At 32.6% G+C, this 13243-nt stretch overlaps 1 protein-coding gene across 4 annotated transcripts in view; it reads left to right on the top strand.

Moving 5' to 3' along the window:
• Heatr5b (HEAT repeat containing 5B) overlaps nucleotides 1–13243 on the top strand; it is an 81611-nt gene that overhangs the window by 1532 nt on the left and 66836 nt on the right. For 3 of the 4 annotated variants that reach the window (XM_027933514.3, XM_071601493.1, XM_071601494.1), the window contains exons 3-8: nucleotides 2470–2681; nucleotides 3776–3884; nucleotides 5502–5651; nucleotides 9038–9209; nucleotides 10655–10812; nucleotides 11818–12067. In XM_027933514.3, the coding sequence (XP_027789315.1) occupies nucleotides 2470–2681; nucleotides 3776–3884; nucleotides 5502–5651; nucleotides 9038–9209; nucleotides 10655–10812; nucleotides 11818–12067 (1051 nt within the window). The remainder of the gene's footprint in view (nucleotides 1–2469; nucleotides 2682–3775; nucleotides 3885–5501; nucleotides 5652–9037; nucleotides 9210–10654; nucleotides 10813–11817; nucleotides 12068–13243) is intronic. The other variant, XM_071601495.1, reaches the window with a different exon arrangement.

The following is a 13243-nucleotide window of genomic DNA, read 5'->3' as shown; positions in this document are numbered from 1 at the left end:
AGAATGAGCTGTGAAAAGTCTTCTGGTAAGGGTGAATTTTGTTAACTGGATTTCGTTTTAGGCTAGTCTGCTTCCTGTCCTTAGTATCTCAGGTTTCTCCAGGCTGGTCATTCCCCCAGAAGACTTACTTTAATGACTGGGAATTTATGGGTGGTTATCTAGGCTGTAGGAACTAGGGAAGAAGACTGAAGACTTCAGCATTTGGTATGTAAACTTTTACTCAATTTCTCTATTTTTGGTGCAGTTAACTCAGCCCTTAACTGTGCCTAGCCTCCTCTACTCCAGAGATACAATACCTTACTCTTTCCAGAGAATAAGCCTCTGGTCTTTTTCTAGAATGGGAAAGAGAAATAAAATCTTATAGTTTCTTAAAAAAACTCAACCATTCCCTCCATTTCCAAATGCATCTTGACTACTGCTTCAGAAGCACCTAGGGCTTTGGGTGCTCTGTGTAGATTGTGTAAATTTCTGTGTGTATAAACTGTGTGAATTTCTTCTCAACTTTCCCTATTGGGAAGACTTGGCTTCTAAATTTTGTGTTGATTCTTGATTCTTTTCCTGTTTTCTTTGCTCTTTTGGATTTGTGCAGCTTTTTTTTTTTTTTTTTGGTTGCCCATTAGTCTGAGTTTAATGGAGTTTCTAGAGAGGCAGTTAATATGTGGATTTACTTGCAATCTTCAACTAGAAATTTCTGTTTTCTCTTAAACTTCATGCAACTAGATATTTGTTTTCTTCCCTCTCACAGCTATCGTGGATCTCACATTATCCAAAACAATGGTCTGTATTCTATTTTATTTGATCCATCTTCACCTTTTGATATAGGTGATACTCTACCCTGAAACACGTAAAACATTTTTTTATTTTGTGGCCAAGTTGACATATTCAAGAGTATATAAAACATATCTAAATTACGAAATATAATAATAGGAATATCTGTGAACCTTCCACTCAAATTTAAAAATACCCTGTTTTACTTAGCATACTTTGTGTTCAGTTCTTCCTACTAGTGGCCTCCCAAAACACCATTTTCTTTTAGTTCCCTCCTACTTCAAAAGCTTCTGATTCTCTTTTGTTGGCTTTTCTTCAGTCCTTGGCATTCTTTTTTTTTTTTCCTATGTTTACTTACTTTTTCCGTGTTAGCATCTAATCTTAAAATTTCTACTGCTGTCTCTATAAGGACTCTCACATATCCAACTGCCTACTGTACTTCATTTGTGTTTAAAAAAATCTCAAATTTAACATATCTGAGCCAGATTCTTTATTTACCTTCCCAAATGTGCCCTTTCCCCAGTGTTCTCCACATCAGGAAATGACCATTTTATTTTCTGCTTGCTTAGGCCAAATACTTCAGAGTTATTCTTTCTTTCTTTCTTTTCTTAAACTTCACATCATATTCAGCAGCAAATCTCATGGGTTTTATCCACAAATATACCCAGAATTCATTTATTTCTCATCATTTACCTCTTAAATTATCTCTTATCTGATTATTGCAGCAGCTTCTTAATTGCTTACCATACATATACTGTATTAGAGTATTCTCAGTTCACCAGTCAGAGTGAGCCTGTGAAAACATTTAGATTATGACCCTCCTCTGCTTACAACCCTCACTCAGAATAAGATACAACATTCTTACAGTGGTGAATGTTATACTACACAATACGATCCCTGCTGACTTCATTTCCTCCTACTTTTTCTAACTCCGCTCCAGCTACACTGGCCTTCTTGCTGTCCTCAGGTATACTAAGCATGCTCCACCCTCAAAGCCTTTGCACTTTTGTTCCCTCTGCCTGCAGTGTTCTTCCCCAGAAACTGGCATAGCTCACTCCTTCAGGTTTCAGAGTTCTTTTCTAACTAATATATATATAAAACAGCACTTATACCATTCATTTGTTTATTCAATAAACTCTGTCCCTCCCCAGTAAAATGTGAACTTCACAAGGACAGGGACTTTGTATTGTCCACTGTTGCACCCCAGTGCCTAGGATAGTGCATGGCATGCAGTAAGTGCACAGTTTTTTAAATACATGAATTGATTCTAAGTATTGATTACGAGTAGGTATGGGTTTTATGTTCTGTTGCCTAGGTGTCTTCAGAGATTTTTTGGTTTCCTTTACTGAGCTATAACTATTTGGATTCTAAGACATCAATTGTCCATATATCCAGTATTTTGCATCCTTTGTTGATTTATTTCTTAATAAATTGGCCTGGAAACTTTTTGGATTAGAGCTGTTACTTTTATTGGAGGCTAACTTTTTGGCATTGAAGGGAAATGAAGAAGATTTAATATAAGAAAGAATGGATCATTTTTTACTAAACTTTTCCCTATCTTAAAAGTTTTCACTTATGATTTATGTTTAATACAGATTTTAGAGTGCCTTAAGTGTTAAGTATTTTGAATCTTAATTAAAAATAATGATCGGTATAAGAACAAATGATAATGTTCTTTTGGATTTTTTTTTTTAATAACAGACTGATGTAAAGGAAAAACAGAAAAAACTTGTTGAACAGTTAACTGGATTGATAAGTAGTTCACCTGGACCACCTACAAGGAAATTATTAGCTAAAAATCTTGCAGCCCTTTATAGCATTGGGGATACTTTTACAGTTTTTCAAACACTTGATAAATGTAATGACATTATCAGAAATAAAGATGACACTGCAGCCTACTTACCAACAAAATTGTAAGTACTAACTTGACAGGGACTCTTCAACTTTTGTGTCTTATTTCAAGGTAACTTAGTAAGAGATGATTCACCATAGAGACTCCCAGTGGGTGGAACTTTATAGACATGCTGCTGACAATGAAAGTGCTAAGTAGATCTGGGGAAGAAGCTCTCCTTCCACATATCCATCCATGGGAGGGAAAATGCCACCTAAGTAAGAGTAGTAACAGTGTGGGGAACAGCATTGTCAAGGAAAGCTTCTCAAAGAACCATACTTGAGGAATGGGGTTAAGATGGGAAGAGGAAAGGTGGATGTGATAGACTCAAGGTCAGCATGTTTTCTGGAAAAGGCCAGATAGTAATTATTTTCAGCATGTGCAATATACATCTCTGTAACAACTGCTCCCTTCTGTCATAGTATGTACATGTATGAATATGACTATCTTTCCATAAAATCTTATTTACAAAAACAGGTGGCAGTCTGTTTGGTGGACAGATTTGGCCACTGGTTGTAGTTTACCAACACATTTTGTAGGTAAAGGGAACTTCTAATTGGAAAAAAAGATGAGGAGGAAGGGGAAAATAATGAGTTCAGTTTGGGGCATGCCAGTTTTATAGCACAAGTGGTGATAACCAAGTAACAGTTTATAGTAAGCAGTTGAAATCCTGGTCTCATATCATAGATCTGAGTTGAGAATGTAGTTTTGGTGAGCAGAGAATAGAGATTTGGGAGTAGGTTGAACACTTCAATATAGATAAAGCTACCTTTTGATAAGAGAAGATGGATATGGATACAACTCTAGAACACCAACATTCAAGGGTTTGGAGGACATGGAGAGATTATGGTGAACCTAGAAGCTGATTTTTAGATCTGTTTTCAACTGCATTGATACTAAGTTTTGTGTTGTTTGGAATGACACAGTTCTCAAAAGATTTTATGGGAGATTAGAGAATTCTAGTGCTTTCTAATTTATTTTGGAGTTTAAAACTGTGTTAATAGTTTGATGATATAATTCACCACCACTTAGAGAATGCACACATAATTTTGTAGTTCTGGTTAAGTCAAATTATATAGTTAACCTAAACAATAACCAGTGAAAATATTCCCACAGGGCTGCAGTTGCTTGTGTTGGAGCATTTTATGAAAAAATGGGGAGAATGTTAGGTAGTGCATTTCCAGAAACAGTAAATAATCTTCTGAAATCTCTGAAAAGTGCAGAGGTAAGTTTCACCATGAAAGTTATTTGATGTTTTGCTTGTGACAAGAGTTAGATGTCAGTTAATATGTTAGTTTTTTTTTTTTCTGTCTCTGTGGTACTCATATTGCTTAGCAAGAAAGTAATTTCAAATTATTACTTAGCCTTTTTTTCAAATTTTTTTTAGTTATCAATGGACCTTTATTTTATTCATTTATTTATATGCAGTACTGAGAATTGAACCCTGTGCCTCACACATGTGAGGCAAGCGCTGTACACTCAGCCACAATCCCAGCCCTGTCCTTTCTTTTAATTTATGTTACCTTAAAGTTCAGAGGGAAGGAAAAAATGCTCTCTTGTCAAATAATAGGTTTGCCTCCTATTTTTTTATTTAGCCCTATTTTTGAATTGGTATTTTATTTTTTGTGCCATACCTAATGTCTTAATTTTCTATGAGTGCCATAATAAAATACAATAGACTGCATGGCTTAAAATAACAGAAATTTCTTACCTCACAGTTCTGGAGTCTAGAAATCTGAAATCAAGTGTCAGCAGGGCCATGCTTCCTCTGAAGGCTCTAGGGAAGAATCTGTTCTTTCCTTTTTAGCTTCTCCTGGTAGCCAGAAATCCCTGGCCTTCCTTGAAATCCTTCCTTCCAGAAATCTCTGCCTCCTTTGTTGTATATAAATTCTTCTCTTTTTACAAGAGTACCTGTCTTTAAGCCAGTGTGACCTCATCTGTTTTTTAATTTCATCTACAAAGATCCAGTTTGCAAATAGTCCTATTTATCTGTAGCAGACCTGAACTTATTTTTGAAGGGTGCACAGTTTAACCTATGACAACTAATATCAAGTAAAAATATTTGTTTTGGTAGGTCAGTTTGATATTACTTTCCTGAATTCCTTGTAAACTTCATGCTAACTAAAACTAGATTAAGTCCAAGACTCTCTCAGTCTAATTACTTTGTCCAGGAAATGAAAATCTTCTGGAATAATATCTCTTCTGGTAACTTTTTGTGTATTTATTAAACACTAATTGAGGACATATTGTTTGTGAGGCTTTTGGCGTACAAAAATGAATAAGACATGGTCCCTGACCTGAAGAATATTACAGTCCAGTGGAAGAGATATGTGTATGAACAGTATTGTGATATACCATGATTGGTACATAAGAATAAGCATTATGCGAGTATAGAAGGAGTTTAAGTTAGTCAAAAGAAGACGAGGGTTTGTCATATTTCTGTGACAGGTTTTTAAAAATGGATTGAATGTTTTCTTCTTCTTTTGAATGGTTTATATTATTTCTTAACTATTTTTATTGAATCTTGTGTATTCTGAAGGCTTGGACCCTTGAGATATGGTATCTATCTTCATGTTCTTGTTTTATTGCACTTTATCATGGAAAAATTGGAATATTTGCTTGTAACAATGTTTTAGAAGACAATATTTACTTGAAGTTAATAATAATTATCATTTCAGGTACTTTCTGGAATACTTAATTTTATTTTAATTTTCATCATTAGTTTTACAATTTGGTGGTACAATTAGGCCCAGAGAACTGTTGTATCTTGGTGTGTTCTTGTTTAAATATGGAATTAATTTTGTTCTATAGTTTTAAAGCTTTGCCTTATGTACACATATAGTCTCAAGGGAGAAGTGAAATCTTAATGAGTCTACAGAAAGTTCTGAATGGATTAGGAGGTGCAGCAGCTTCCTCTCATCGTGATATTTACAAGAATGCCAGATCCCTCTTAACAGACAGATCGATGGCTGTTAGATGTGCGGTGGCCAAGGTTTGTACTCAACCAATTTGAAATGCTTATCCTTATCTTGCTTTCTTTTAAATAATTCATGATTTTTTAAAAAACATATTAAATTATGATAGCGTGTTTTTGTTCTTTTGGATTAGTTTCATTTTCTAGAATTACATATGAATGAAATCATGTGGTATATGTACTTTTTTGTATGTAGATGTATTCTGGCTTCTTTTATACAGCATAATTATTTTTAGATTTAGCTATGTTGATGCATGTTATTAATAATTCATACCTTTTTTGAGTAGTATTTTATTGTATGGATGTACCACATTTATTTGTGGCTTCACCTGTTAACCTTTGGGTAGCTTCCTGTGTACAAGTTTTTGCATGGACTTATACTTTCATTTCACTTAGATATTACTATATCTTATAGTAGATTTAGTTTAGCTTTTTAATAAATTGCCCGATTTTATTTTACAAAGTACTTGTGCCATTTTACATTTCTACCATTTTGTACTCTATCTGAGTAAGAGAATTCTACATCCTTTTTCTCCTCATCATAATTTGTCATTTGGAGTCTTTAATTTTAGTAATACTAATAGATACATATAGGTGGCTTTAATATGTATTTCTTTAGTGACTGATGATAAGCATGTTTTGGGGTGTTTGCCATGCATATCTTCTTTAAAGATTCAAATCTTTTGCCTATTGTTTTATTCAGTTTGTTTTTTTATTACTGAGTTTTGAAAATGATTTATAGATTCTTTAAAAAAATTTTTTTGTAGTTGTAGATGGACAGAATGCCTTTATTTTATTTATTTATTTTTATATGGTGGTAAGGATTGAATCCAGCACCTCATATGTACTAGGCTAGCACTCTGCCACTGAGCTACAGCCCCAGCTCTGGAGATTCTTTATGTATTCCTTACCAGATATATGATTTGCAGATATTTTCTTCCAGTCAGTGGACTGTCTTTTCATTCTTATTTTATTATTATTATTATTTTTGTACTAGGGATTGAACCCAGGGGCACTTTACTACTTAACTACATCTGTAGCCCTTTTTATTTCTAGACAAGGTCTTACTTAAATTGCCCAGGCTGGCCTTGAACTTGTGATCCTCTTGCCTCAGCCTCCCTAGTAGCTTGGATTATAGGTGTGTGCCACCATACCTAGCTTAAATAGTGCCTTTTTAATAATAAAAATTTTGGAATTTTGTCAAAGTCCAATTTATAAATTTTTCTTATATGGATTGTGCTTTCTGTGTTGGTGTACTTGAGAAAAATTTTCCTAATCCAAGCTTTCTCCTATATTTTCCTTCTAGAAGTTTGATAGTGTTACATTTAAATAAATGATCCATTTTGAGTTAACTTTTATATATGGTGCAAGGAATAAATCAAAGTTATTTTTTCCCCATGTAAATATCTACTTGTTACCACATCATATTGAAAAGCATGTTTTCTTCACTAAATTACCTTTACATCTTTGTTGAAAATCAGTTGTCCATACGTGTATTGGTCTTTTTTGGGACTAGTTTTAATCTATTTGCCTATCTTCATGCCAACTGCAATTTTATAAATTATACTACCTTCATAATAAGTCTTAAAATCAGGTAGTGTTGACTTTCTGTTCTTTTAAAAAATTCTTTTGCCTATTTTAGGCGCTTTGCATTTTCATGTGAACTTTAGAATTAACTTATTAGTGTCTACAAAAATAGCATGATTATAGGCATTTGCCACTGTGCCCAGCTGTATATTAATTTTATACCTACTAACCTTACTGAACAGACTTAATAGTTTGATCAGTTTTCTAAAGCCTGTTATGTAGACCATTATGTTGTCTATAAATACTGTTTTCTTTTTCAGTATATTTGCTTTTATATCTTTTTCTTGTCTTATTGCACTGACCAGATCCCTTGTTAAATGGAAAACATGAGAGCAAACATCCTTGTCTTATTCCAGATCTTAAGGGAAAAGCATTCAGTCCTTTACCATTAAATATGACATTAAATGTAGGTTTTTGTAGATGGCCCTTTATCAGTTTGAGGAAGTGATTTCTATTCCTAGCTTGCCAAAGTCTTAATTGGGAATGGATCAAATGCCTTTTTTTCTTATCCTATGATTTTTCTTTAATCAAATGCCTTTGTTTTAAATTCGTTTTCTTGTGTTGTTACTCTTCTCTAGCTAAAGTTTTACTTTAAGGTAATTATAGATTCATATGAAATTGTAAGAAAAAATAGATCTTTATAAACCTTTACCAGATTTCCAATGGTAATATCTTACAAAAATATAATACTGTGTAACAAGTGGGATATTGACTTTGATATAATACACTGAAGATATCCCCAGTTTTTTTTTAGAATACCAATCTTGTGTTCTTAGGATAATTGTATTTGATCATGATGTATTATTCCTTTTGTATATTTTTGTCTTATAGTAGCAAACAGTTTAGCATTTTTGTTTCTTTGTTCATGAGTGCTATTGGTTTATAATTTTCTTCTTTGGTAGGATCTGTGTCATGTCACAGGATGAGGAAGAAAGTTCTCATTAATTTTCTGAAGAGTTTCTATAGAATTGGTATTATTTTTGCACTTAAACATTCAGTTGAATTCACTTCTGCAGTCATCTAGAGTTACAGTTTTCTTTGGAGGAAGATTTTGAACCATAAAATCAGTTTTTAATGTAGACATTGGGCTCTTCAGGTTATTTCTTTCTTTTGAGTGAGTTGTCTGTTTCATTTAAGTTGTCAAATTTGTTGGCATGAAGTTGTTTATATATATTCTCTTTGTCTTTTTCACATATGTTGAATCTTTGATAATGTGATTTATTTCTTTCCCGATTTTGGTAATTTATGTCTTTTTTTCCCCCTCAGTCTGGCTAGAGAGTTGCCAAATTTATTATTATTCTCAAAGAAGCAGCTTTTATCTCATTTCTATTATTTTTTTCAGTTTTCTGGTTCATTGATTTCCTTTCTATATTATTTCTGTTTTCTGTTTACTTTGTGTTGAATTCACTCCTGTAAGAATAACTGACATTTACTGCCTGATGTACAGTGTATCAAAAACTGTTGTTTTGGGGCTGAGGTTGTGGTTCAGCGGTAGAGCACTTGCCTAGCACATGTGGAGCTCTGGATTCGATCCTCAGCACCACATAAAAATAAATAAGTAAATAAAATAAAGTTATTGTGTATAACTACAAAAAATAAATATTTTAAAAAAGTAAAATAAAATAAAGGTACCATGTCCAACGACAACTAAAACAAAATATTAAAAGAAAAAAACAACCAAAAAACCCCTGTTCTTTCATATATTTTGTGTAGTTTTTTTGGTTATTTCAATAGAAATATCTCTATCTGGTTCTTGTTACTCCATCTCTGGAACCAGTAGTTCTAGGATGTAATTTAATTTTTGTTTTTAATTCTAGTGTCTACTAGAACTACAGAATGAAGCTGTATTTATGTGGACTGCTGAACTGGAAAATATAGCCACTCTCTGCTTTAAGGCTTTGGAAAACTCAAATTATGGGGTACGAGTGGCAGTGTCTAAACTCTTAGGAACTGTCATGGCTACAGCATTGATGCCAAAGCAGGCAACAGGTATTATTTGCTAATGTCTGATTTAGATCATAACAGATATTTATTTGTAGGTTTATGGAATGCTTCGTTCTAAATTGTTTAATATACATAAGGTGGTCACTTTAAAGAATTTTAGTTGTTGGATATCCTTCATAAAATGAAAAGAACCTAAAAGGCATTTTTCTTTATATAGTCAAGGCACTTTTTTTGTGATGATAATATACAAGAGTATAACTAACAATTACGCTGGACATAAAAGCAAGTAAGATTTATTAAATGGTTTTGTGAAATGTTTAAGTAATTGGATTCTGACACTTTTTGTGATGATTTCTCACTTTCAATCTCTAATAGATCGTCCCTTGTACCTCAGAATTAATCTTTGGTTTTTCTTGACCATAATTGTAAGCAGAATCAGGCATCTTTAATTTTGCAAGGGGCTTCTGCTTTGCCTCATGGTTCCATAGAGATGTCTCAGAGAGGGTTGTGAATAGACACTGAGTGCTCCTAAACTGTGCTCTTCTCCCATCTCTACCTTTTGGTAGAGTAGAAAGAGATAAGATGTTATCAGTTCGGGTCCTAGCCTTTATATTTAAGCTTTGATTTCTTTTATCTTTAATGATAATTATTTCATTTGATGATGATGATGGTATTACATTTTTAAGTGCTAACTTTGTGGTAGGCACTGAACTAAGCATATTGCAGATGCTTTATTTAATCCTCACAGAAGCCCTAGGAATTAAAAGTACTGTTATTTTAAAAAAGTACTGTTGTTTTATTGTAATTTTATAGATGAAGAAGTTGAGGCTGGGAGAGATTATATCACTGTGTTCTAAAAAGTGTTGTATTGATGAGTGTCAGAACTGAAGTTCAAACTCAGGTAGTCAAATTCCAAATCCTACATACTTAACCATACACTTTATATCTCCTCTATGGAATTTTTGTGAGGATTATGTTTGTTACTTTTTAAATATGAAGCTATGTACCAGAGATGGAAAGTAATTTGTATTACCAGTGGAATTTTAATCCTTTGGTGCTGTATTGGAAAGTCTCTTTGTGTCTACTCAGCTGGGAATAACAACAGTGATCAGTTAGCAGTATCTGCTGTGGACATACTTTGTCCTGGTTGTGTTACACATATTAAGTTTATCATCATCATTTGTCTCTTCTACATAGATTTATTGAATTGTTTTATATTCTGTTTAATATATTGTTTTATATGTTATATATAAAACATATATATTATATATTATATACTTTCTTAGCATTTTTTGCTTCAAGATTGAATTGAGGCTTATAAGTATATTATACATATTACGATTATAAGAAAACTGAATGACCCTATTCCCCCATCATAAAATAATTACTTAGATTTTAAAGTTAGAATATTAGAAATATGATTTAACTAATAGCAAAAAAATCTGCTCCAGAAATACATTTGCATATGAATTTACTTTTCTTCCTAAAAGTAATGCGTCAAAATGTGAAACGAGCAACATTTGATGAAGTCTTAGAACTTATGGCCACTGGATTTCTCCGTGGAGGGTCAGGTTTCTTAAAGAGTGGTGGAGAAATGTTAAAAGTTGGAGGATCTGTTAATCGTGAAGTAAGAGTTGGAGTTACACAGGTTTGTAATATACACTTATGAAAGAATCAAATCACTTGTGAAATGTCTTGGAAGACTCTTGTTAAGTAAAGCATACACAGTGAGATTTTTATTATTGTCTGTTTTCTTTCAAAATGTTTTTTTCACAAGTTTAATGAATTACATTCACATTCCAAATTGCATGCTTGTATGGAAATGTAGATACTTAATGATGTGTAAATAAGTCTATGTCTACTGTGTTTATATGAATATCTAAAATTTCTTCCCAAATTTTACTTGGCTGTACATCAGATATAAAATAATTCAGTTTTATTTGAAATCATATTTAGATATTCATAGCTTGAGGTAGCTACCATAGGTAGTTTGAGGCATTTTGATTTTAATGTTTTCTGGTGATGCTGTAGCTAAAAATATCGATTTATTCTTTGATTGGATTTACTGTCAATGATAAATTACCAATGTAATTATAAAATCAAATTTGACTTGAAATTATAGTTTCAAATAATAGCACCAAAGAAGATGTTGTGGTTTATGATCTGACAATAATTAACACCAAATAGATTAAATGGTCTTCATGATCTTAGTCAAATCACAACTGTATCTTTTCCTGAAAAAAGTATAAAGAGTAAGTAAACTATTTTTATCTTATAGAGAAAGCAAGTATACTGTAGCTATAAGTCAGTGCTTATCTAACACATTAAAGTTTTCGTATTCCTAAACCCTGTTATCATCCTGATGCTGGGTTGATTTTAGCTTTCGTTTCTTTCCTCACCACTCTTTCTTTATGTTCTTCACTGTTATCTTAACTGTGTTAGTCAAAGGGATGAGTTGTTTTGTTTTATTTTGTTTTGCCCATAATTCCTATGCTAGAAATCCTAAAAAGATGTGAAATTTAAATATTCTGTATTTTAATTTCAAATATAATTTATTTTGAATGCTTCCCTGAGTTATTTCTGTACTTGTCTTTATCTGTGATTTTTGTTCATTTATATACATTTATCTAACATCATATTTATGTGTTTATAGGCATATGTTGTTTTTGTAACTACTTTGGGTGGACAATGGCTGGAGCGGAGCTTTGCTACATTCTTGTCCCATGTGCTTGATCTGGTTTCTCATCCTCGGGCAACACAAACACATGTGGAGGCTGTGTATTCAAGACGATGTGTTTCCTTTATCCTGAGAGCTACTGTGGGCAGCTTGCTAGGTGAAAAAGCCCAGATAGCAGCTGCCAAAGAGATCTGTCAAGCTATTGGAAAACAAATGAAAGCAGTAGGTAAGAATTGATATCATAATGTGTAGCATTGATGCTATTAGTCACTTACCTCTTTATTATTATTATTATTCTTAATGAGTACTAATAGATCGATTAGTTTGTATCTAACTGAACTGTGTTTTCATAATTGTTTTTATTGAGTACTCTTATTTAATATTAAAACAACATGATTATAGTGAAGTGAAGATTGGGGTAGTATGTTTGTAATATTAGGTTTTCTGTTTTGTTTCTAGTACCTATATGAATTTTGTAACTTTCTTGGAATGCAGCAGCACGTTGGTTTTTGTTTTTAAGGAATAATCTATTTTTGTTATTCTGCTTAGAGCCTGTGGTTTTATGAATACATATTTTTGTTGTTGTTTTCTCCCTTAATAGGCTTCATGTAAAGGCTTAGCAACAACTATAGTTGGGTATTAGTTCCCTATAGGACATATTATAAAATATCAATAATTCATAATTACAAGAAATCCATTTCTTTCTCTTTTAAATATATTTTAATTGGAACTTCATAATGATACATATTTATGGGGCATAGTGTGACTTTTTTTTGAGGTGCTAGCAATTGAAGTGATGGCCTTACTCATGCTAAGCAAGTGCTCTACCTCAGAGTTATATTCCTAGCCCCTTTTTATTTTATTGTTAAAATTTTATTTATATAGGGTCTAACAAAGTTGACCAGACTATTTTCAAGCTTGGAACCTTTTGCCTCAGCCTCTTAAGTAGCTGGGATTACAGGAGTGTGTCACCATTATCCAGCTTAGCATGGCATTTTAATACTGGCATAGAATGTATAGGGATCAGATCAGGGTAATTGGCATATTCATCACCCCAAATGTCAATCATTTGTTTTGGAGACATTCACTATCTTCTCTGTAGCTATTTTGAAGCATATAATTAATTATTGTCAATCATAGTTACACTCTTGTGCTATAGGACATTAGAAGTTATTCTTTCTATCCTGTTGGACTCCTGTAAGGAGAAATTCTTTTTTTTTTAAAGTACCCATTTTATAAATTTTTTTCAGTTTAACAAATAATTATTGAATATCTAAGATTTGGAGAGCAGTAATTCAGAGTTTAAATAATGAGTGAGATAAAATTCTGTCTTCATGGAGTTCATAATTCAGTTAGAAGACTAAAGCAAGGCAACATATAAATGCTCTAAGACAATTTAGTT

The sequence above is a fragment of the Marmota flaviventris genome, chromosome 14 (genome assembly GCF_047511675.1).
Source record: "Marmota flaviventris isolate mMarFla1 chromosome 14, mMarFla1.hap1, whole genome shotgun sequence".
Classification (NCBI taxonomy): Eukaryota; Metazoa; Chordata; class Mammalia; order Rodentia; family Sciuridae; genus Marmota; species Marmota flaviventris.
This window is presented reverse-complemented; position numbering and strand designations above follow the sequence as displayed.